This window comes from Bos mutus, chromosome 13, assembly GCF_027580195.1.
Source record: "Bos mutus isolate GX-2022 chromosome 13, NWIPB_WYAK_1.1, whole genome shotgun sequence".
Lineage (NCBI taxonomy): Eukaryota > Metazoa > Chordata > Mammalia > Artiodactyla > Bovidae > Bos > Bos mutus.
This window is the reverse complement of record NC_091629.1, coordinates 80,189,107-80,215,713: the sequence shown is the minus strand read 5'-3', so window position 1 is coordinate 80,215,713 and position 26,607 is coordinate 80,189,107. Positions and strand designations below refer to the sequence as shown.

Sequence of the window (26,607 nt, the reverse complement as noted above, 5' to 3'; positions counted from 1 at the left end):
ACAAATCTTCACTGACATGCAATATTTATTTAATTCATGACTTTTCAGAGTTCAACTGATCTGGGCTGAATATAGCTGGTCTTAGTTTGGCATGTTCAACATCTATGATTAATTAAGTAGGTCATGTAGGTGACTCTACTAATCTCAGCCAGACTTGTTCACATCTCCGGGTACCAGTCAGCTGCTCTTTGATCTTTGGGGTGTGTGACTGGGATGACTGGGGTGACTAAGCTCTATTCCATAGGCCTCATCCTCTACTAGACTAGTCTAGGCATGCTCCCATGCCCATGGCAGAATAACAGGAGTGAAAACTGAAATATGCACATGCTTTTCCAAGTGTCTGCTTGGGTGGTTTCTGCTAACATTCTATTGGCCAAAAACGGTGTTTGACCACCTCATATTCAAGTGGTGGAGAAATAGAGTCTATCTCCTTCCTAAGAGAAACTTAGAGTTATAAGGCAAAGACGGTGGGTGGAAACAGGGAGAGGTAAGCATCAGGCCATTAATCCAGTCAGTCTATTGTAGAGGAGAATCAACTAGGTTCTGGTCCTGCTTTCGCTATTAGCAAACTAAGTCCTTGAGAAAACCACTTAACTTCTTTCAGTCACAGGTTTGTACTAAGGGGAAAAAAGGTTTGACTATATAATTTCTAAAATTCCTTTCCAATACTACCTCATCTTAGAAGAGCTCACTATATAATTGCTAATGTCCCTTTCAAAGGTTTCTACAATAATCTTTAGACACCTGTAAATTGCTTACAAAAGAAATTATGAAATACATTTTAAGAATCAAAAAAGGTATAAATTACAGGTTAAGTTGGGAAATTGCAGCATTTCAAGAGACATTTATTTCAGAAAGGACAGTGAAGAAGAAATGAGGTTGGAGCTAGGAAAAAAGTCAAAGGAATCTGATTTTCTTTGATGTATGAAGAGCCACTTTTCTCGATGGGCAGTTTCATGGAGTATATGTATGTATAGAGGAGTTTACACACAAAAGCGTCACCAACTCAATGGACACGAGTTTGAGCAAACTCCAGGAGACAGTGAAGGACAAGGAACACTGTTGGCCATGACTCAGTGACTGAACAACAACAACACATAAAAGCTATGCATTTGGCTTTTGGTTTGAAATAAAATTTAACATGCAAATACGTGTTAGGAACTATGCTTAGTAAACCACGGGATCTCTAGCTCCTGTCTTTCCTCTTTTATTGATTCAGTGTTTGGATCTACCACTTGATTCAGTTGTGTTGGTGGTGGTTTTTTTTGGTGGGGAGCAGGGAGGTAGTTGGCCATGCCACACAGCATGTGAGATCTGGGTTCTCTTACCAGGGATCAAACCCATGCCTCTGGCAGTGGAAGCACAGTCTTAACCACTGGACCTTGAGTGAACCAGGGAAGCCCCTGATTCAGCACTTGGATCTGTTGCCTACTTTGTCCTTGATCCCTCCATCTTTCCTTTCTATTGACTGGAAAATCCTCATTCTGCCTTTACTCAATAGCCACCAACAAATATTTTGAATCCAAATCTGAACACTGGCCAACTTCAGAGATTCAGAGGTATGAAATCTACAAAAAGAGGGTTTTTTAAAGATAAATCCAGATCTTGAAATAATATTTGAGTAGGGAAACCCAAAAAGAGAACTTTGTTGGACATCCTTTGTCTAAAGTGGTGTTATTCAAACAATGGTCCTTAGACCAGAAACATCAGCACCACCCCAGAACTCGTTAGAAATGCAGAATCTCAACGCCTCCACCCCAGATCTACTGAATCAGAATCTGCATTTCAACAAAATCATCAGGTGCTTTGTATGTACATTAACTTCTGAGAGGCACTGACCTGAAACTTGCTTATCATGTCGCTTTTAACAGGCAGCCATATTTTTAAAAAGTATTCTCAACCACAGACCACAAGGCTCCTCCATTGTAATCTGTGGCTAATTACATACACTAAAGAAATTTGGTAAAGATTTAATTTATATATTAGAGCAGACTCAAAGATATAGATATATAGAGAGACATATCTATATCTACTTACAGATGTATCCATATATAGATAAACTTGTACTTATACAAGAGAAGTTATAGCTAGAGAGCTCCAGCACCCCACCCTGTAAATTTCACTTATTGTATACCCCATGGGGAGAAGTTTTAAAGCTTCTGCCCCAGGATAGTGATAATACCAAGTGTATTAGCAGACTCCCACAAAGCCCAGCGATTTAAGCCCCACTTCCCTTGTGGCTCAGCTGGTAAAGAGTCTTCCTGCAATGCGGGAGACCTGGGTTCGATCCCTGGGTTGGAAAGATCCCCTGGAGAAGGAAAAGGCTACCCACTCCAGTATTCTGGCCTGGAGAATTCCATGGACTGTATAGCCTATGGGGTCACAAAGAGTCAGACATGACTGAGCGACTTTCACTTTCACTTCCTTCATAAAGTATTTCTTGGATCACTTCAAGACTCTGATCTACTCTTCATGTTTAACACCCATAGCACATCTTGTGGAGAAGGCAATGGCACCCCACTCCAGTACTCTTGCCTGGAAAATCCCATGGACGGAGGAGCCTGGTAGGCTGCAGTCCATGGCGTCGCTAAGAGTCGAATACGACTGAGCGACTTCACTTTGACTTTTCACTTTCATGCATTGGAGAAGGAAATGGCAACCCACTCCAGTATTCTTACCTAGAGAATCCCAGGGATGGGGGAGCCTGGTGGGCTGCCGTCTATGGGGTAGCACAGGGTCGGACGTGACTGAAGCGACTTAGCAGCAACAATAGCAGCAGCACATCTTATCATGGCAGCCATTCAGCCTGACTTACGTGCCCGTCCACATCACTTGTCTCTCTGGAAAAATTCTAAGGTTTTCATTCTTCACAGCATGAAACACAAGACCTTGCACCAATCAGGGTGCTCAAAAATATTTGTTAATAGATGCTTCAAAAATCAACAGCAACCCAGAACAGAGTCCAAAAAAGAGAGATTTAACAAGCACCATAATTATCTTGCATTGACCAAATAATGACTCAAATGATATAAATGGAAACAACAAAGACCACTTAGTAAACAGGGTACTGGATGTTTTCATTTGTGAGTTCTTTTCTCTCTCTTCAGAGATAAAGTTACACAAAATTAATTAACAAGCAAGCACAATATGCTAGTTATTTAACATGCATTTTCTTATTTAAACTTTCCATAACAGCCTTGTCTATGGAAACTGATATTATTATTCCCATTTTATATATGAGACTATTTAAATTCCAAGACATTAAATAAATTGCCCAAGGTCAATAGTAAAATGCAACCACCCTGTGTGGCCAGAGGATCTTATCTATCCCTCAATGAAAAATCCACTTGTGTTGATCTATGACATCAGTTTAATTTGTTGTTGCTTTCCTTGCCCTTTGCAACAGGCTCTATTGTTTGTTGGCATTTGTTCAAAAGATGAAAATTCATTTTAACATCATTTTCAAGAAGATGTAATTATTTAGGAAAAATCTGCCAAAAATATAGGCATGCACCACAGTCCAGCACTTGATTAAAAGCATCAGGAATGTACCCCTATTATGAATTAATTGTATTCTTCCACATTAGCGTGAACTATTCCATTTATTTGTATGTTGGTCTGGAGTACTTTCCATTTTGACCTAGAAATAAGCAGATCATCATTTACTCATTTTCTTTAGATTTCCATTGCTGATAGCAACCTTGAATCACAAGGTTGAACAAATGCTGCATTTTACCTGAGTGGTTTGTAATTTTGAACTTTGAGTTCAAGTTCAGTGGGAATTCTTTATCTACAGAAGTTATTCCTATCTTGGGTTGTAGAGACTCCAAATAGTCTGAACTTGCTGTGCCTCTGCTCTGAGACTCTTAGGTTTTATTAATTTTTGAACAATTTTAAAAAATATTTTATTTATTTGGCTGTGTTGGGTCTTAGTTGCAACATGCAAGATCTGGTTCCCTGACCAGGGATGGAATCCAGGCCCCCCAGCACTGGAAGCTCAGGGTCTTCGCCAATGGATCCCCGAGAAGTCTCAATTTTTGAACAGTTATTTCTTTGTTTTATTGACACTGAGTACCCTTGAACAGGGGTAATGTGAATTTGGAAATTTCTCTCACTACTGTGCTGGTCTGGGTTATTGATTCCTTGTTGCTGACATTTTTCCTCCATTTAGCCCCATGAATCACTAGCTTCTTCAACTTGTCCCCAAGATTACAGATTGTGTTTTATGAGTCCTCATTTCAAGTGTGGAGACTCCAGGCTTTCTGCAGGGACTTTAGTTTCAGCACTTCAACATCCCAAGTTCTTAGGCCTTCTCCCCATCGCCTTAGAACATGAAACCACCCAAAATAGCCAATCTACTTTGCCATCCATGAGCCTTTTGGCTTTGAGTTCCTCGGTATCCCCATGACTTTGGGGTTTCCTTTTCTCATATGAGAAATCATTTACAAATTTAAATAAATGAATACACTCTGTTTCATTTAGCATTTCCCTTTTTTTGGAGCAGAAAAAGGAATTGCTCCACCATTTTTACTCAAAGTCCCATTGTAACTTATTCTACAAAAATTTAGAGGAAAACAAATAAACACAACCAAGAATGATTGGGATATATAATGTAGTCCCATTTTCCCATATCCCATTTTCTGTCTATCCTCTGATAACCTGACTGACCTCACTCTGTAATTTTTATGTGATTCTGTTATTTCTATTCTTGGTCAAAGTACAAATTCATGAGATTATTCTAAAAATAAGACAAAACTTTGCAAGGTTGTTCAGACTGATTTTGAAACCATCCACTCTGAGTATGTACTTTTTTATACTTTTGTTTTTGATAGCCTCTTTGCTAATTAACTGAAGACATTAACGTTAAAATACCATAGTCTCTGTAATAATTTTTCATCAGGTTTTCCTATTCAGTCATCCACATTCACATCCACATTTGTGTTTTTCTATTTTGTATTTTTAAATATATATTAAATTTTGTTTTCCTTTATAATGTTATTTTGTGCTAAAAATAAATATTCACATTATCATAAATGAGAAGTAAAAAATAAAAATATTCATAATCCCACCACAGTTTATATATCAGGATTTCTTTTCAAAATCATTCTATATTCTTAGAATATATTCTCATAACCACAGTACATATACTCCTGTATGTCGACTTTCTTCATTTATCACAGTAACATAATTATATATCCCTGTTTTCAGGAAAATTTATTGGTTTACATTTATTGGATAAATTATATTTCTTTAAGTGGAAGCCTTCTGTTGTATTTTACACAGATTCTAAGTTTCATTGATTTTTATTTGCTTGTTTACTTGTTTTATCATTTTCCTAACTTTTAGCATTAAATTTCAAAATACTTTGAACAAGATAATTATAGTACCATATTACTGTATCTATTTCCTAAAGGCCAGAGATATTTTTAAAAGGTAAAAAGGCTTTGAGCACTTAAATGTTTAAAATATAGCAGATGCTCTCAAAGAAAGAAAAAATGAAATAATCTAAAATGTCTAATGAGAAAACAAACTAAAACAATGACCTTATGTATGTATCAAAGCAACACAACTGTGCAAAGAATATAATTGTTTCAAGTGAATTTAGGAGTAATGTAATTACATTCTTCATGGGATGTATTCTGTGGAAGAAAAAAAAAGAACTTCAAAAAAGTTACAAGTTTCACTTGGTCATTTTATTAGGTCAGTTCAGTCTCTCAGTCGTATCCGACTCTTTGCGACCCCATGAACCGCAGCACACCAGGCCTCCTTGGTCCATCACCAACTCCTGGAGTTCACCCAAACTCAGGTCCATCAAGTCGGTGATGCCATCCAGCCATCTCATCCTCTGTCGTCCCCTTCTCCTCCTGCCCCGAATCCCTCCCAGCATCAGAGTCTTTTCCAATGAGTCACTCTTCGCATCAGGTGGCCAAAGTACTGGAGTTTCAGCTTTAGCATCAGTCCTTCCAAAGAACACCCAGGGCTGATCTCCTTTAGGATGGACTTTAGGGCAGTCCAAGGGACTCTCAAGAGTCTTCTCCAACACCACAGTTCAAAAGCATCAATTCTTTGGTGCTCAGCCTTCTTCACAGTCCAACTCTCATATCCATACATGACCACTGGAAAAACCATAGCCTTGACAAGATGGACCTTTGTTGGCAAAGTAATGTCTCTGCTTTTGAATATGCTATCTAGGTTGGTCATAACTTTCCTTCCAAGGCTGCAATCACCATCTGCAGTGATTTTGGAGCCCAAAAAATAAAGTCTGACACTGTTTCCACTGTTCCCCATCTATTTCCCATGAAGTGATGGGACCAGATGCCATGATCTTAGTTTTCTGAATGTTGAGCTTTAAGCCAACTTTTTCACTGTCCACTTTCACTTTCATCAAGAGGCTTTTTAGTTCCTCTTCACTTTCTGCCATAAGGGTGGTGTCATCTGCATATCTGAGGTGATTGATATTTCTCCCGGCAATCTTGATTCCAGCTTGTCCTGCTTCGAGCCCAGCATTTCCCATGATGTACTCTGCATGTAAGTTAAATAAGCAGGGTGACAAAATACAGCCTTGATGTACTCCTTTTCCTATTTGGAAGCAGTCTGTTGTTCCATGTCCAGTTCTAACTGTTGCTTCCTGACCTGCATACAAATTTCTCAAGAGGCAGGTCAGGTGGTCTGGTGTTCCCATCTCTTTCAGAATTTTCCACAGTTTATTGTGATCCACACAGTTGAAGGCTTTGGCATAGTCAGTAAAGTAGAAATAGAGGTTTTTCTGGAACTCTCTTGCTTTTTCGATGATCCAGAGGATGTTGGCAATATGATCTCTGGTTCCTCTGCCTTTTCTAAAACCAGCTTGAACATTGGAAGTTCACGGTTCATGTATTGCTGAAGCCTGGCTTCGAGAATTTTGAGCATTACTTTACTAGCGTGTGAGATGACTGCAATTATGCCATAGTCTGAACATTCCTTGGCATTGCCTTTCTTTGGAATTGGAATGAAAACTGACCTTTTCCAGTCCTGTGGCCACTGCTGAGTTTTCCAAATTTGCTGGCATATTGAGTGCAGCACTTTCACAGCATCATCTTCCAGGATTTGAAATAGCTCAACTGGAATTCCATCACCTCCACTAACTTTGTTCCTAGTGATGCTTTCTAAGGCCCACTTGACTTCACATTCCAAGATGTCCGGCTCTAGGTGAGTGATCACACCATTGTGATTATCTGGGTCATGAAGCTCTTTTTTGTACAGTTCTTCTCTGTATTCTTGCCACCTCTTCTTAATATCTTCTGCTTCTGTTAGGTCCATACCATTTTGTCCTTTATCAAGCCCATCTGACAGAATGTGGTCCACTGGATAAGGGAATGGCAAACCACTTCAGTATTCTTGCCTTGAGAACCCCATGAACAGTATGAAAAGGCAAAATGATAGGACACTGAAAGAGGAACTCCCCAGATTGGTAAGTGCCCAATATGCTACTGGAGATCAGTGGAGAAATAACTCCAGAAAGAATGAAGGGATGGAGCCAAAGCAAAAAGAATACCCAGTTGTGGATGTGACTCGTAATAGAAGCAAGGTCTGATGCTGTAAAGAGCAATATTGCATAGGAACCTGGAATGTTAGGTCCATGAATCAAGGCAAATTGGAAGTGGTCAAACAGGAGATGGCAAGAGTGAACGTCAACATTCTAGGAATCAGCAAACTAAAATGGACTAGAATGGGCGAATTTAAGTCAAATGACCATTATATCTACTACTGTGGGCAGGAATCCCTTAGAAGAAATGGAGTAGCCATCATGGTCAACAAAAGAGTCCAAAATGCAGTACTTGGATGCAATCTCAAAAATGACAGAATGATCTCTGTTCGTTTCCAAGGCAAACCATTCAATATCATGGTAACTCAAGCCTATGCCCCAACCAGTAACACTGAAGAAGCTGAAGTTGAACGGTTCTATGAAGACCTACAAGACCTTATAGAACTAACACCCAAAAAAGATGTCCTTTTCATTATAGGGGACTGAAATGCAAAAGTAGGAAGTCAGGAAACACCTGGAGTAACAGGCAAATTTGGCCTTGGAGTACAGAATGAAGTAGGGCAAAGGCGAATAGAGTTTTGCCAAGAGAATGCACTGGTCATAGTAAACACCCTCTTCCAACAACACAAGACTCTTCACATGGACATAACCAGATGGTCAAAACCGAAATCAGATTGATTATATTCTTTGCAGCCAAAGATGGAGAAGCTCTATACATTCAGCAAAAACAAGACTGGGAGCTGACTGTGGCTCAGATCATGAACTCCTTATTGCCAAATTTAGACTTAAATTGCAGAAAGTAGGGAAAACCACTAGACCATTCAGGTATGACCTAAATCAAATCCCTTATGATTATACAGTGGAAGTGAGAAATAGATTTAAGGGACTAGATCTGACAGACAGAATGCCTGATGAACTATGGACAGAGGTTCGTGACATTGTACAGGAGACAGGGATCAAGACCATTCCCAAGAAAAAGAAATGCAAAAAAGCAAAATGGCTGTCTGAGGAGGCCTTACAAATAGCTGCGAAAAGAAGAGAAGCAAAAAGCAAAGGAGACAAGGAAAGATATAAGCATCTGAATGCAGAGTTTCAAAGAATACCAAGGAGAGATAAGAAAGCCTTCCTCAGTGATCCATGCAAAGAAATAGAGGAAAACAACAGAATTGGAAAGACTAGAGATCTCTTCAAGAAAATTAGAGATACCAAGGGAATATTTCATGCAAAGATGGTCATTTTGTTGATAGATCATAATTTTCTATTTCAGTGTATTGCATGCAAATCAAGTAAGTAAATAGCTTAATGTTATCAGAAAGCCAAATACACAAATAAAGTACAAAATTTTAAAACCACAAATAAAAAAACCAAAGTTAAGAAAAAACTCTATTATGTGACATTTAAATTTGAAATATGTACTAATGATTTTTTCAAAATACGCATTCTGTCCCCTGAGATGGCCTAAACACAGCGACAGTCCAGTCGCAGTCAATGTTTTAGCACCCAGAGCTTGGCTTACCTTCTGCACAGGCTCCTTCGAAAAGTGCCTGATATCAGGTCTGAGGCAAGGAAAATACACAGGATGTCCAAGGTACCTTGTTAAACCTCAAAAATCAGCAAGTGCTCAAAAACTAAGAGGGGAGGGTGTATGGCAAAAGCACCCACGAGGCAGCCTGAAAGGAGCCCCCTGATCACATATGACAGAATGTGAGCTTCGGAAAGAATGATGGCTGCAACTGATTTGGACAACAGGAATTAAAATATCATCTCCTGTTATTTTCAAAGGAAGAAAAGAAAAAGAAAACAGTTGCCATCTTTTGAAATAATTATTGTTCCAACTCCTTAACCACAATATATGTAATTAAACAAAAATCATTAAAAGATTGTCCTGCCTTTTGAGGAGGAATTATAGTTCATCTCCACGTCTTCCTTACAGAAAAATGCTAGGTAAATAAGGAAGAGTTTACCTCCAAAGAGATAAGCAAGACTCATCACATTCATGAAAGGGTTCGAAGGAAATTTTACGTGGATAGAGTTTTACCCCTCAGAATAAGTGTTGATTTCAAAAGAAAAAACATTAGACAAAGTTGAGGTCTGTTAGTTACTACTTTTAGCCAAGGGATCAGTCTTAAAACCAGATAATGCAACCACCTGGCACTCTGTGCCCTGAGGCAATGCAGACATATTGGGCTGGACAAAAAGCTCACCCAGCTGTATATAAAACAGGTAATTAGTGGAGCCTGCTGTATAACCCAGGGAACCTGGCCGGCCCTCTGTGATGACCTGGCGGGGGTGGGACGGGGAGGGGGTTAGTGGGAAGGCTCAAGAGGGAGGCTCGATGAAGTTACAACCGATTTGCTTTGTTTTACCCCGGAGGATAACACATTTGTGAAGCAATTACCCTCAATTAAAAAAAATTTTTTTAAATAAGTTCTTTTAGGCTTTTCTGCCTAAATGAACTTTTTGGCCAACCCCAAAAAGAGTTCCTACTAACTGTTCTTGCCCAAACAAATGTTTAATCTCCGTCTAACCAAGTCTAGATTCTTACTTCCAGTTTACAGAGAATTTAGGGTTTCTAGGATCAACTTAAATGACACCATAAGGAAATAATCAGACAAATTCCGAATGTGGGAATTCCACAAGGAAGTTGAATAGGGTTCTTCAAAGAAATCTAAAGTCATAAAAAAAAAAGTAAAACAATAAATAATTCAAGTGCTAAGAATGAGAAAGACATAACAATCAAATGCAAAAATGAACTTTGAATTTTAGTTAAAAAAAAAAAAACTAGAAAAAACTAGGAAGAGTAATGGGAAAATTGAACATGGTTGGGTGTTAGCTAATACTAAGCAATTATTAATTTATTTAAATGATTAAGGTATTGCCACTAGGTAGGAAAATTGTCTTTATTTTTAAGGGTGAAGTGCCTTGATGTCTGAAATTTATTTTCAAATGGTTCACTCCAAAATATAATGATAAACAATGACAATACACAGGTGGCAAAAATTTATTGAGGGTTTTTTTCTGGGTGTTCACTGCTGTTAGCTGTTATTTTTTCAGTTTTTGGCTCTACAGTGCTGCAGTAAGTAGGACAAGGCAATGGCACCCCACTCCAGTACTCTTGCCTGGAAAATCCCATGGACAGAGGAGCCTGGTAGGCTGCAGTCCATGGGGGGTCGCTAAGAGTCAGACACGACTGAGCGACTTCACTTTCACTTTTTACTTTCATGCATTGGAGAAGGAAATGGCAACCCACTCCAGTGTTCTTGCCTGGAGAATCCCAGGGACCGGGGAGCCTGGGGGTCGCACAGAGTCGGACAGGACTGAAGCAACTTAGCAGCAGCAGCTGCTGCAGTAAGTATGTTAGTGTTTCCATCCTTACCAGTTAGTATTTCTATTTCTCTGGGCCAGATTCCCAAACGTGGAGTGCTGAGTCGAGAGCTATGTACCTTTTCCTTTTTATAAATATAATCAGATTATTGTCTAATGTTTGAAAGTGTCAGTTACCCACTAGATGTTATTGCTTATCTCAAAAAAAAAAAGTTTTTTTACCAGTATAATGCCCTTTAAAAAGGCATTAGGCTATGGCACATCCCTGATTGCTAGTGAGAGTGAACGTCTTCTCATATGTATATTGAATATTTGCTTTTCTTCTCCTATGAACTGCTTGGGTTTTGCCCATTTTCCAGAAAAGGCTATTTTCACTTAGATAAATATACCTATAATACTTGTAGCTTATGATTTTTCTCTCTTGCTTAAAATGTCTCTATGTGTACATGAGTGCTAAGTCGCTTCAGTTGTGTCTGACTCTTTGCAGCACTATGGACTGTAGCCCGCCAGGCTCCTCTGTCCATGGGATTCTCCAGGCAAGAATACTGGAGTGGCTTTTCATGCCCTCCTCCAGGGGATTTTCCTGACCCAGGGATTGAACCCATATCTCCTGTGGCTCCCGAATTGCAGGCAGATTCTTTACTACTGAGCCACCTCTGAAGCCCCATGGTTATACAATTATTTCCCTAAGTCTTCTCTGCAAATTCTTATTGCTTTATGTTTTATGTTAAGGTCTTTGATATACTTCATTGGGTAAAATGACTTGAGTTGGACTTGAGGTCAAATTGTGACTATCTTCTTAATATCTGTGAATTGTTTGTAGCATTTTTTTAAGCTTCAGTAGTTCTTCTGTCTTCATTATCCCACTGTAGCTCATTATTCTCTGATTTTGTTTCCTTAAAAAATTGGTTTTGATTATATCACTTTAATAACTCAGTCATCTGGCTTATTTTTTATTTATAACACATTTATGCTATACTGAGTGTTTGAATTCATTTGTAAACGAATCTTTAAGAGTAACTTTGCTTTCTCCTTGGTTTTCACTTATATTTATGTATCTAAAAACCTTGCTTAACTAATCAGATCTCTATTTCTTAAGGCAGCTGAAAATAATACCAGAGACAGAAGAGCTCTGAGTTAAAAAATGTTGGACAATATAATCAGGGAGCACTGAACACATTTGAACTTGACTGTGTTGCCTTTTCCTGCTTAACTTTCCAGAGTTCACAGAAGCAATGAGTGGGCAACATCTTTTGAAAAATCAAGTTAACTAAGAAATTTAGAAATTGAGTCTAGCTAGTCAAATTGGCGGAGAAGGCAATGGCACCCCACTCCAGTACTTTTGCCTGGAAAATCCCATGGACGGAGGAGCCTGGTAGGCTGCAGTCCATGGGGTCGTGAAGAGTCGGACACCACTGAGCGACTTCACTTTCACTTTTCACTTTCATGCATTGGAGAAGGAAATGGCAACCCACTCCAGTGTTCTTGCCTGGAGAAGCCCAGGCACAAAGGAGCCTGGTGGGCTGCCGTCTATGGGGTCGCATAGAGTTGGACACGACTGAAGTGACTTAGCAGCAGCAGCAGCAGTCAAATTGGAGAACTCAGTCTATAAAACAAACTCTGACTATGCTTTTATGTATTAATATCTGAGTATAATGTAACAATTTGCCTTAAAATTGGAGATTAAATTCGACAGTGTTCTTCCCTGTTTTTTCCCATTTTCTAGAAATAGATCTTACAAACCTAAGGTCAAGGGAGCTCATGTTTACTAATATAGACAAGCTCCAAGGTATATCCTGCAAAATCAACCTTCTCATGACGATGTGTCTGTTCTGCGGTGATTTTTCCCTCAACAATGTGTTTAGAGGTCATAACAATAGAAAGATGGCACCAATTGAATAAAATTGTGTGTGATTCATGGATTTCCCCCCACTATATGTTATTGTCATAATACTGTTGATCTAACAAATAACCATGAAACTTTAAGTGCATAAAGCAAGCACTTCCTGAGCTCATGAGTCTGTGAACTGGCACAGCAGTTCTAATCTGGGCCAGCTGATCCCAGTAGCCTGGCTCTAGTCTCTGTTTGGCTGAGGGGTCAGTTAAGGGCTGGTTGGTTTATAATAGCTCCACTTTTATGTCTGGTGTTTGAAGTGATGGGAAAGAGTATAACTGGGCCATGTGTCTCCTCCTCCCGCAGGGTAGCTTGCGCTTCTTCACACAACACCTGAATAAGCTTCCAGCAGTGAGAGTGGAAACACACAAAGCTTTTTGAGGTCTAGGCTCAGAACTGCATACTGTATCTCTGGCTTATTCTACTGGACAAAGCAAATCACAAAGCCCCCCCCAGACTCAGGAAAATGAAAAATACGCCCCACTTTTGGTGGGAAGAGCTGCAAAGGTTATGACTACAAGGAGGGGTGAAGAATTGCTGCCCATCTATGCAGAACACAAAGCTTGAGTTGCACAGAATTGAAGCTCGCTGTATTTGAGTACATGAACCATAAGGTGGCAATTAGATGGGAGATCATCCCCCTGGACACGAGCAGGGAGTAATCAAGAGTAAATGGTGGTGGTCAGTGGAGCTCACAATTGTAGGGAGAAAAAATGAAGAGGGATCCAAACTGAAATTCCACAGTGGGACCCAAACTCTCAGGTCCTCTGATCTCAGTCACATTTAAGTCTGTGAGGAGAGAAGTTAGAAACTCTCCACAATAGGACTCATGAGTGTGAACTGAATTGATTGCCAGTAATAAAAACTCAGGAGATCTTACATGAAAATTTGCATGTCTGACTTCTCTTGAAAATTAGAATCTGGCAAGCTTCTGTCTGAGCGAGGGTCTGGCACCCCTGTTAGATCTTTTAGACTGGTGTGTCCTCCCCAATGCCCACTTCCTTGCACACAGCCCACTTCTCTTTTTTTCCTGACTTGCCTTTTCCCCCGAACACCTGACTTTGCAACCCTTGGACCAGAATAGCTCTAGATTCCTCATCAATGGGGCTTTTAGGAAACAGAGCCAGATCTTGCACTACATAGTTTTCATGTTTTCTCTTACAATGAATAAGTGTTCCATTTACAAGAAAAGTAAAAAAAGAAAAGCTCTAAGTTGGAATTCAATAATAAATGCACTTTTGTAATTCACTAATAAATAAGACTTTTTAAAGAGTGAAATATATGGCAATTTAATGTACATTTAATTTAGCTTATAAATTAATCATTTGGATTTATTACAATAGTTTAGAGCATAATAAACCCATAATAAACTAACCCATGATAAAAGGAGGAATCTACCAAAATTATAGTTTAGCCACAATTGGATCAATTTTTAAATTTAAAAAATTACAATTAGATTATTATTATTATCATGATATTGTGATTTATAATAAGGAATATGCATTTGGTCTTCATCCCAGTTCCTGGCACAGAACTCCTGAAATCCTTGGAATTCCTAAGTATTAAAAGCAATAAAGGTGTCTTTTGTCATGTTGCTGCTGTTGCTGCTACTGTTAAGTCACTTCAGTCGTGTCCGACTCTGTGCGACCCTATAGACGGCAGCCCACCAGGCTCCCCCATCCCTGGGATTCTCCAGGCAAGAACACGGGAGTGGGTTGCCATTTCCTTCTCCAATGCATGAAAGTAAAAAGTGAAAGTGAAGTCGCTCAGTCGTGTCTGACTCTTAGCGACCCCATGGACTGCAGCCTACCAGGCTCCCCCGTCCATGGGATTTTCCAGGCAAGAGTACTAGAGTGGGTTGCCATTGCCTTCTCCTTCTGTTATGTTAGGGAGGTGATTTAGGGGAGGCACCTAAGGATGGGACTGGTTATCAGGGGAACCATTCTAGTGATTGGAGGGTTGATACTTTCAGGTACTTCCTCTCAACCTGTGGAGAGAGAAGAGGGTCTGGAGATGGAGTTCAGTCACCAAAGGCAAGGAGTGACATCAGTCATGACTACATAGGAAACCTCCACAAACCCAAAGGACTGGGTTCAGAGCTCTTCAGGTTGGTGAACAGGTGGAGACTGGGCAGAGGGGCCCACCTGGGAAGGTCACGCAAGTTCTGTGCCTTTTTCCCATACCTTGTTCTGTACATCTGGCTGTTCTTGAGTTAAATCACTTTATAATAAACCGATGATCTAGTAAGTAAAATGTTTCGCTAAGTTCTCAAAGAAACAGATCCCAGTGAGGGGCTTCTGGGAGCCTCCAAACTAGAGCAGGTCGGGCAGAAGTACAGGTGGCAACCTGGACTTAAGATCCGCATTAAAGTTGGGTGGGGGTGAGGGCAGGGCACAGTCTTGTGGACTGAGCCCCTAAACTGTGTGATCTGACTCTATCTCCAGGTAAATCATGTCAGAACTGAGTTTAATTGTAGGACACCCAGCTGGTCACAGAGGATTGCTTGGTGGTGTGAGAAAAAATAGCCACATATCTGAACTGGGTACAAAATCATAATTATTAAATTAGATTATTAAAATATTATTAGAAAATGTTAGTTTAAATGTTTATTTGGCATTTTCTCACATTTCATTTTTTTTTTCATAAATTAAAAAAAGTAACAGCCTACCAGGCACCATGCGGTCTTGTCTACCAGTCATCTAAGAGAAATTGGTTGCTAGGTCAGGTACAATATATTTATAGCTGAAGGCTGCCCAAACTAACCTAAATGAAATCTGCTGTTTCTTAAATACAGGGCTCCATGCTTTCCTCCTTTTCCCTACATTCCTTGGAAGCAAAACTTTAATTGTCCATGTTGCTGAACTAAAACTGAGGCAAATCCATGATGAGGTCAGGATGGAGGTAAATGGAAAACATCAGACACCACACTGAGATTTCACTTATGCCTGAGTGGGACAGTGTAAAAACCCAACCTGGGGAGGAACTGGCCATGGTCTTGCGTCTGATCCTCCCATGGTCTGTCCCCTGACCCTGAGGGTGCAGCTGTCTGTGAAGGTGACTTGACCATCATGGCAGTGTGACCCTCAGGGCCCTGTGGGTATCACTGTCATAGCACGCTTCCTTCCTGGCTGATTGGAATTCATATGCCAGCAAAACATATTCATAAATGCCCGACATTTAATATTTGAGGAGAATAGGGAACTTTCAATACTCAGGCCAAGCAATTTTATTAGGTACTTTTTGATATGAAAAGGAAAAAAAAAGGTCATTTAAATATATCCACAATTCAAGACTCTTGGGGCGTCTTGTTTTTCAAAATTCATAAATTTGCTGATTTTAGAAAGAGAATATGATGCATATACCATAAGCATGATATACCCCAAGGGGGCCTGGGTCACCCTCATAATCAAGCAAATTAATATAGCTACAGTACCATGTATGGATATTCACATGAAGTGGGATTAAACAATGATTACAAATAGCCTTATGATTATAAATACCCTTACAATTATAAAGTAGAAGTGACAAATAGAATCAAGGGATTCGATCTGATAGACAGAGTGCCTGAAGAACTATGGACGGTGTTTCGTGACATCAGAACAGGAAGTGGTGATCAAAACCATCCCCAAGAAAAAAAATGCAAAAAGGCAAAATGGTTGTCTGAGGAGGCCTTCCAAATAGCTGAGAAGAAAAGCAAAAGGCTAAGGAGAAAAAGAAAGATATATCCATCTGAATGCAGAGTTCCAAAGAATAGCAAGGAGAGATAAGAAAGCCTTCCTAAGTGATCAGTGCAAAGAAAGAGAGGGAAACAATAGAATGGGACAGGCTAGAGATCTCTTCAAGAAAATTAGAGATACCAAGGGAACATTTCATACAAAGATGGGCACAATAAAGGACAGAAATGGATGGACATAAAAGATGCAGAAGATATTAAAAAGAGGTGGTAGAAGAACTATACCAAAAAAGATCTTAATGACCCAGATAACCATGATGGTGTGCTCACTTATGTAGAGCCAGACATCCTGGAGTTCGAAGTCAGTGGGCCTTAGGAAGAATCACTACAAACAAAAATACTGGAGGTGATAGAATTCTGGTTGAGCTATTTCAAATCCTAAAAGATGATGCTGTAAAAGTGCTGCACTCAGTTCAGTTCAATTGAGTTGCTCAGTAGTGTCTGACTTTTTGTGACCTCTTGGACTACAGCACGTCGGGCTTCCCTGTTCATCACCAAGGCCCGGAACTTGCTCAAACTCATGTCCATCAAGTTGGTGATGCCATCCAACCACCTTATCCTCTGTCATCCCCTTCTCCTCCCTCCTTCAATCTTTCCCAGCATCAGGGTCTTATCCAATGAGTCAGTTCTTTGCAACAGGTGGCCAAACTATTGGAGCTTCAGCTTCAGCATCAGTCTTCTCAATGAATATTCAGGACTGATTTCCTTTAGGATTGACTGGTTTGATCTCTTTGCAGTCCAAGGGACTCTCAAAAGTCTTCTCCAACACTATAGTTAAAGCATCAATTCTTTGGCAATCGGCTTTCTTTACAGTCCAACTCTCACATCCATACATAATTACTGGAAAAACCATAGCTTTGACTAGATGGACCTTTGTCAGCAAAGTAATGTCTCTGCTTTTTAATATGCTGTCTAGATTGGTCACAGCTTTTCTTGCAAGCAGCAAGCATCTTACAATTTCATGGCTGCAGTTACCATCTACAGTGCTTTTGGAGCCCCCCAAAATAAAGTCTGTCACTGTTTCCATTGTTTCTCCAACTATTTCCCATGAAGTGATGGGACCAGATGCCATGATCTTAGTTTTCTGAATGTTGAGTTTTAAGCCAGCTTTTTCACTCTCCTCTTTTACTTTCATCAAGAGGCTTTTTAGTTCCTCTTCACTTTCTGCCATAAGGGTGGTGTCATCTGCATATGTGAGGTTATTGGTATTTTTCCCAGCAATCTTGATTCCAGCTTGTGCTATATCCAGCCCAGCATTTCCCATGATGTACTCTGCATATAACTTAAATAAGAAGGCTGACAATATACAGCCTTGTTGTACTCCTTTCCTGATTTGGAACCAGTCTGTTGTTCCAGGTCCAGTTCTAACTGTTGCTTCTTGACCTGCATACAGATTTCTCAGGAGGCACGTCAGGTGGTCTGGTAGTCCCATCTCTTTTAGAATTTTCCATAGTTTCTTGTGATCCACACAGTCAAAGGCTTTGGCATAGTCAATAAAGCAGAAGTAAATGTTTTTCTGGAATTCTTTTGCTTTTTTCTATGATACAACAGATGTTGGCAATTTGATCTCTGGTCCCTCTACCTTTTCTAAATCCAGCTTGAACATCTGGAAGTTCTTGGTTCATGTACTGTTGAAGCCACACTTGGAGAATTTTGAGCATTATTTTGCTAGCATGTGAGATGAGTGCAATTGTGCAGTAGTTTGAACATTTCTTTGGCACTGGCTTTCTATGGGATTGGAATGAAATTGACCTTTTCCAGTCCTGTGGCCACTACTGAGTTTTCTAAATTTGCTGGCATATTGAGTGCAGCACTTTCACAGCATCGTCTTTTAGTACTTGAAATAGCTCAAGTAGAATTCCATCACCTCCACTAGCTTTGTTCATAGTGATGCTTCCTAAGACCCACTTGACTTCAGACTCCAGGAAGTCTGGCTCTAGGTGAGTGATCACACCATCGTGATTATCTGGGTCGTGAAGATCTTTTTTGTACAGTTTTTCTGTGTATGCTTGCCACCTCTTCTTAATATCTTTTGCTTCTGTTAGGTCCATACCGGTTCTGTCCTTTATTGTGCCCATCTTTGCATGAAATGTTCCCTTGGTATCTCTAATTTTCTTGAAGGGATCTCTAGACTTTCCCATTCTATTGTTTTCCTTTATTTCTTTTATGTTGATCATCGAGGAAGGCTTTCTTATCTCTCCTTGCTATTCTTTGGAACTCTGAATTCAGATGGATATATCTTTCCTTTTCTCCTTTGCCTTTAGCTCCTCTTCTCTTCTCAGCTATTTGTAAGGCCTCCTCAGACAGCCATTTTGTCTTTTTTGCATTTCTTTTTTTGGGGATGGTCTTGTTCACTGCCTCCTGTACAATGTCATGAACTCCATCCATAGTTCTTCAGGCACTCTGTCTATCAGATCTAATCCCTTGAATCTATTTGTTACTTCCACTGTATAATCGTAAAGGATTTGATTTAGGCCATACCTGAATGCACTCAATATTGCAGCAAATTTGAAAAACTCAGCAGTGGCCACAGGAGTTGAGAGGTCAGTTTTCATTTCAGTCCCCAAAAAAGGCAATGCCAAAGAATGTTCAAACTACCACACAATTGCATTCATCTCACAAGTTAGGGGTCACAAAGAGTCGGACACAACTGAGCGACTAACACACACTTCACACGTTGGTAAAGTAATGCTCAAAATTCTCCAAGCCAGGCTTCAAGAGTACATGAACCGTGAACCTCCAGATGTTCAAGATGGATTTAGAAAAGGCAGAGGAACCAGAGATCAAACTGCTAACATCTGCTAGATGATCAAAAAAGCAAGAGAATTCCAGAAACATATCTACTTCTGCTTTACTGACTATGCCAAAGCCTTTGACTGTGCAGATCACAACAAACTATGGAAAATTCTAAAAGAGATGGAATACCAGACCACTTTACCTACCTCCTGAGAAATCTGTATGCAGACCAAGAAGCAACAATTAGAACTGGACATAGAACAACAGACTGGTTCCAAATTGGGAAAGAAGTATGACAAGGCTGTATATTGTCACCCTGCTTATTTAACTTATATGCAGAGTACATCATGCAAAATGCTGGGCTGGATAAAGCACAAGCCAGAATCAAAATTGCCAGGAGAAATATCAGTAACTTCAGATATGCAGATGACACCACCCTTATGGGAGAAAGCAAAGAAGAACTGAAGAGCCTCTTGATGAAAGTGAAAGTGGAGAGTGAAAAAGCTGACTTAAAACTCAACATTCAAAAAATGAAGATAATGGCATCTGGTCCCATCACTTCATGGGAAATAGATGGCAAAACAATGGAAATAGTGTCAGACTTTATTTCCCTGGGCTCCAAAATCACTGCAGATGGTGACTGCAGCCATGAAATTAAAAGACGCTTGCTCCTTGGAAGGAAGGTTATGACCAACCTAGACAGCGTATTAAAAAGCAAAGACATTACTTTGCCAACAAAGGACCATCTAGTCAAGGCTATGGTTTTTCCAGTAATCATGATTGGATGGGCAGGTGTGCTGCAGTTTTGGGGATCACATGAGTCGGACATGACTGAGCAACTGAACTCAACTGAATGTACGGATGTGAGACGTGGACCTTAAAGAAAACTGCACCAAAGAACTGATGCTTTTGAACTGTGGAGTTGGAGAAGACTATCTGGGAGTCCCTTGGATTGCAAGGAGATGAAACTAGTCAATAATAAAGGAAATCAGTCCTGAATATTCTTTGGAAGGACTGATGTTGAAGCTGAAGCTCCAATACTTTGACCACCTGATGCGAAGTGCCAACTCATTGGAAAAGACCCTGATGCTGGGAAAGATTGAAGGCAGGAGAAGAAGGGGATGACAGAGTATGAGATGGTTGGATGGCATCACCAACTTGATGACCATGAGTTTGAGCAAGCTCTGGGCATTGGTGATGGACAGGGAAGCCTGGTGTGCTGTAGTCCATGGAGTTGCAAAGAGTCAGACACGCCTGTGCGACTGGACTGAACTGATAAATAGGCTTATATCAATTAGTGTCACAAAGACCATTTTGTGACAAATTTTTAAGCTTCTTAATTATAGAACCTCGGAGATTTTAGAATTGCAGATAAGGGATTACTGATCAGTATTAAATAACAAAGTTCGCCATACTTCCCTGGCATAGAAGCAAGGAGAAAAAGCAAGTGAACTAAAGGGGATGTTTCAAGCTGCTGGTGCTGTCCAGAATGTGGGTGAGAAAAGGGAATCAGGACATGGTGGGGCAGGTACCCTGAGGACTGTCTGTGCCCTCAGTGTTCCTCGGCATTCAGACTGCCCTGAAGTTGCAGATGGAAGACATACAGCCAAGTCAAGACCAAAGCAAAACTGGGAGCTCAGAGTAGAACCAGGACAGGAAGATCATCAGGGTGTCTGAATCAGGGACCAATCAGCCACATCCACATGGGAATTACCCGTGAGTTGCTGAGAAATGCAAGATCTTGGGCATTTAGAAAAAGCATTTGGTCTCACATGCGGCTTCTAAGATTAAGCCCCCTGCTTACCATTCAATAAATAAAGAGAATTCTATTCAAGATTCTGGGTTTCAATTGAACTCTGCTCAGCAGAGCTTCCCAGCAGGCAGCACGCACCTCCCCTCACCCCATTTCAGCCAGACTCCAGGCTTTTACCTGTTTTATGGCTGAGGCCACCGTACGTCTGCATTTGAAGAAAAGTTCTATAATTTTGAAATACCAAAAGTTGTCCAGAACATTAAACAGATAAATCTGAAGGCAGTTTAAAATTCAACAGAAACAGTTTACAAGGCAAATAAAAATTAGAATTAAAAAAGGAATCAGAATAAAGAGATGTTAAAAGAAGTCACTATAAAGTTCAAGTTGGTTGCCTAACTATGCCGGGTTTGTGAAACGCACTGAGCTCCTGTTTAGTAGAAGTGTTGGCTCCCCAGCCTCTGGGTGAGGCTGCACATCATAAAGCCCACTCCTTGACCATCTGTCGACTCCAGTGGACTCCTTGGCTCTCACAGCCTGACTTCTGGCTGACTTTGCACCCCCAGCTATCAGGAGTTGCCAGTCTCTAAATTTAAGAACTTCACATCATGGCAGATTACTTCTGTAAACTTTTTCAGCAGACCCACCTCTGCATGTATGTATTTATATTAAATAAATGGCCTTTAACTTTATTTTGCCACACATAACTCAGAATTGACTTTTAGGTAAGGACAAATGACATGTCCAACTCCCCTCGGATTTACATCTTCTCTGTAAGTAACCAGTTGTTATTGTTGTTGCTCAGTTGCTAAGTCATGGCCAACTCATTGCAACCCCATGGACTGCAGCACGCCAGGCTTCCCTGTCCTTCACTATCTCCTGGAGTTTGCTCAAACTCATGTCCACTGAGTCAGTGATGCCATCAACTATCTCACCCTCTATCACCCACTTCTGCCATCAATCTTTCCCAGCATCAGGGTATTTTCCAATGAGTTGGGCCTTCACATCAAGTGGCCAAAGTATTGGAGCTTCAGCTTCAGCATCAGTCCTTCCAGTGAATATTCAGGACTGATGTCCTTTAGGATTAACTGGTCTGATCTCCTTTCAGTCCAAGGGACTCTCAAGAGTCTTCTCCAACACCACAGTTTGAAAGCATCAGTTCTTCATTGCTCAGCTTTCTTTATGGTCCACCTTTCACATCCATACATGACTACTGGATAAACCATAGCTTTGACTAGACAGACCTTTGTCAGCAAAGTGATGTACCTGCTTTTTAATACACTATCTAGGTTTGTCATCGCTTTTCTTGCAAGGAACAAGCATCTTTTAATTCATGGCTGCAGTCACCATCTGCAGTGATTTTGGAGCCCAAGAAAATAAAATCTGTTACTGTTCTCAGTTTTTCCTCTTCTATTTGCTATGAAGTGATGGAACTGGTTGCCATGATCTTCATTTTTTGATTGTTGAGTTTTAAGCCAGCTTTTTCACCCTCTCCTTGCACCCTCATCAAGAAGCTCTTTAGTTCCTCTTCACTCTCTTCCATTAAAGTGGTATCATCTACATATCTGAGGTTGTTGGTATTTCTCCCTGGAAATCTTGGTTCCAGCTTGTGATTCATCCAGTCCAGCATTTCACATGCTGTAATCTGCATAGAATTTAGACAAGTGGGGTGACAATACAAAGCCGTGACATACTCCTTTCCCAGTTTTGAACCAGGCCATTGTTCCATGTCTGGTTCTAACTGTTGCCTCTTGACCTGCATACGGGTTTCTCAGGAGACAGGTAAGGTGGTCTGGTATTTCCATCCTTGAAGAATTTTCCGTAGTAGGGACCAGTGGATGACATTAAAATTAATTGATTCCTCCGCAGTCTTTGTCCATCTCTCAAGGAGCTCCTCCATGGGTGTTCATAGAAACCTAAATGACATAAAATCACCCTCTGTCTCTTGCTGTCTCCCAGCTACAGGTGGAACTGGAGCAGGAATACCAAGACAAGTTCAAAAGGCTGCCCCTGGAGATTTTGGAATTTGTGCAGGAAGCCATGAAAGGGAAGATTAGTGAAGACAGCAATCACAGCTCTGCCCCTCCCCTGATGACCTCAGACTCTGGAAAACTAAACCAGAAGCCTCCTTCCAGTGAAGAATTGGAAGGAGAAAACCCAGGAAAAGAGTTTGATACCCCTCTGTGATCATTCCTGCCAGGCCTTCAGAACACGCATTGTCGCTCCAGCTCCATCAAACTCTCTCTTCTTACAAAGATCACTGCCCAGGAGCATCTTCCTGAGAGGCATCCCTTAGATTAAAATCCACCTGGAGGGAGAGTTCCAGAAGGATCCATGCAGCTTCCTGTGCCCAAGCTCCATGTGTCATGTGGAAACTACTGCAGATCTGCTAGTAAAGAGTGCATGTATGTGGGCTTCTGGTTTTCTTTCTAATAGTACATTCAAAGCAGGTAACTTCCAGGCTCAATGGAACATTTAATGAAGGATAGTGTCTTCTTTGAAGAAAAGCAAGCTCATGTTTTTATTTGAAGCTCTGGTGTAAAGTATGTCAAAGTAATAGAAATAGTTGAGAAATGCATAGCATTATTTAACACTATTGCACAGCCAACTTTGAGCTTTTTTTTCCCCTAACTGCCCCTCAGCTACCATATCTTTGGGTTAACATGCGTATTAAATTGTTTCATCCTTTGCTTTGCAAGCACTGGTGGCTTGCTGTTTGCTGATTTGTTTATCATAGAGGCATCAATGTACTTGTTGCTGACACGGCTTTATTGGATACCACAGTGACTTAATATGCTGGCTTTCTGCCTTGATGTTCAGTGAAGCCATCTCCAGACTTGACAACATGGCTTGTACATTTGGCTGCATGAGCAAGGTGGCTGCACACTTCCAGGCAGTGTGCTATCTGAGTCAACTATTGCACTCAGAGTCTGGGTATTCATTGGTCCTTGGCCTAAAATCATTAAAAAAAAAACTGCAAAGATCTGTTCAGTTGAATAAAACTCATTGAGCCAATGTCTGTTGAGCAGAGATTCAATCAGAGTGAACAGGTTCCAGCAGTCATTTTGCTGTCTGACTTCTTTATGGTTCCTTTATTTTAATACAGAGATAAAGATTGAATATTTATCTAGAGACTACACAGACCTACATATAAATGTTACAAGTTAATCTCCATGTATATATATATGCACTCAGCCATATAAGTGCATACACAGCACACACACATTCATATGAGTTTGGATATGAGTTTCTTAATTGGCAATGACCCAAATCTCTTCCACAAGACTTAAAACCAAATTCAACATAGAGAAGAAAACGGTCAAACATATAGATTATATGGAAATTAAATTGTGTCAAAATTCTAAGAAACAGTTGACAGATTCTGATGCAAGTTGAGGTAGATTGAAAACTTAGAATATGGTTTTGATGTGTATTTTGCAAGATCAAAAACTGGATTTTAAGTATTTTAAGCTTGTTTTAATGGTAAGAATATACAAAAATATATAGGACAGCAATATGGAAATGTATTAGTATTTTCCATAACTTTTATGTCTGACAGATTTCAATTTATTTCTCACATTAAAAAATCTTTCATTATATATTTGCTATGTACATTTAATTCACTTAACTGTTTTTTAATTAAGTTCCTATGTTAAGTGGTGTAAGAGAAACAAATTATATTATAATAAAATGGATCTAAAACATTATTGAAAGGTCTTAAGAGAGAATAATTATATAGAGGAAAATATAATTAAGAGAGTAACACAAGTAGCATTGAAGTTAAAGGCCTGAAGCAAGATGCTCAGTTTTATTTTACTTTAAAAAAACCTGCCTGATTGTAGCTTAGCAAAACATTTTAAAACACAAAAGCTAGTTGTGTCCTGAAAATTGTGTTTCAAGAATTTCATATTTTTATGAAAATTATTCTATTTAACTTTAAGCAATAACTAGGGATCACGATTAAGTTTTAATCAAAATGAAGGCTTAGTTTAAACATTAGGAAAGAGTATTTGATTAAAAAAAACACATCTAGGGAGACACAAGGGGAAAAAAATCCCATCCCCTTTGGAGATGATTATATTTTGATCTAAAGGATTTGGGGTGTTAATTAGACACTTAATAAAGCTTCACTTCTACTGAATGAGAACACTTTTGTACATCATTCAACTTTTGCACTTTGAAAGAAAGGCATTAATCATAAGGAAGCAAGAATGGTCAAAATAGAATGCTGCATTTTTATAAACAAAATTACAGACTGTATAAAATTGCAGAAGAATGAACTAACAATAGCATTAATAACCAAAACACACAGTGGTGATTATTACAGAACGTCATATCACATTTTAGTCCAGAGATAGACTGAAGTTGAATAACCTTGACTTACACAAAACTGTTTAGTAGTTGGATTCCATTATCTTAGTGACTGTAACCATTTTGCAATACGTTTGTATTTGGCCATTTCCTGTAATCACATTTTTAAATCTGTACAGTAACACTTTTTGCAGTTGTGGGGCTAGTGTGTAACACTGTCCATCTTGCATCATTGAAACTACTACAGTGATACTATCATTTAATAATATTAATATTACTTGAACTAGAGTAAGATAAAGAAAAAGGGTCTATATGGTGTGCAGTTTGTGCCTTTCTGTATTTGCCTTGTTCCTTGTTGAATGTGTGAAATTCTGTACTGTGGTTTTCCTATAATAGAGAGTAGAACTGTGTATTAAATTAGACTGTGCCCCTCTGATCCTTTACACTACTGAGAATAGCGTGGTTTTGGCCGTGTAAACCAATTTTCAAAGTTCTAATGACATGCCATGTGGTTTTGGTTTTTAACAGTTCATTATAACATTTCAGTATCACCATACATTAATTAATACTCCTGTGATAGATAAGCAGTCATTAAATAATTCCAAAAGAAAGGGCCATTGCTTGCATTACTTTGAATTTAATGTTGCGCTTGTGCACTGTATAAATATTGTTTGTGATGGATTGGACATTGTGACTTTTGCCTTTTCAGAAGAAAAAAAAAGATAGGACAAAATATTTGAAGCTCTTAAAATGTACATATTTTGGTTCTTCTATCTCAAATTATTTAAAATGCATAATTCACATTTTTGTAATAATTCTATGCAATTTTGTGGCATGATGTTTCTTCCACTTGTAATTTTATGTGCTTTCATCACAAATCCAAAGGAAACAATAAAAATTTCTTAACACAACCCAGCTATTATTTCGTGGTGTTGGGAGCAAGCTTCTTTTGATGGGCAGGAAGGTGGGAGCAGCTCTGATGCCAGTTTTTAGGGCCATAATGCCCACCCTCATGGGGCGCTTTAGTGCCTGTGCAGGAAATCCAGAGGCTGCAGTGCCTGTGCTCAAGGGCCCGGCTGCCAGCACTCCGCCAGTCCACCCCTCCATCCGGAGTGGCATTGAACTTGCCAGTTGCTCCTGTATTCAGGACTCTCCCTTATTCCCTTCCTTCTTCGACCAAAGGTAAGGAAGGCGAAACTGTCAAAGGATTTTTTGACAAAGAATGGATGTGACAAGCACTGACAGGGTATTTGACGTAAGTTTTCTTATACAAAAGATAAAAAAGAGTCTGCCACGTTGATTTTTGAAAAAGAAATATACATGTGAGTTATGAG

At 39.7% G+C, this 26,607-nt stretch overlaps 1 protein-coding gene across 2 annotated transcripts in view; it reads left to right on the top strand.

Moving 5' to 3' along the window:
* The window catches only part of PLCB1 (phospholipase C beta 1), an 865,816-nt gene extending 839,621 nt beyond the window's left edge, over nucleotides 1-26,195 (top strand). The window contains exon 32 of one of the 2 annotated variants that reach the window (XM_070382002.1): nucleotides 22,922-26,195. In XM_070382002.1, coding sequence (XP_070238103.1) covers nucleotides 22,922-23,149 — 228 coding nt within the window. In that variant the 3' untranslated portion in view covers nucleotides 23,150-26,195. The remainder of the gene's footprint in view (nucleotides 1-22,921) is intronic. The other variant, XM_070382003.1, reaches the window with a different exon arrangement.
* The last annotated feature ends 412 nt before the right edge of the window (nucleotides 26,196-26,607 follow it).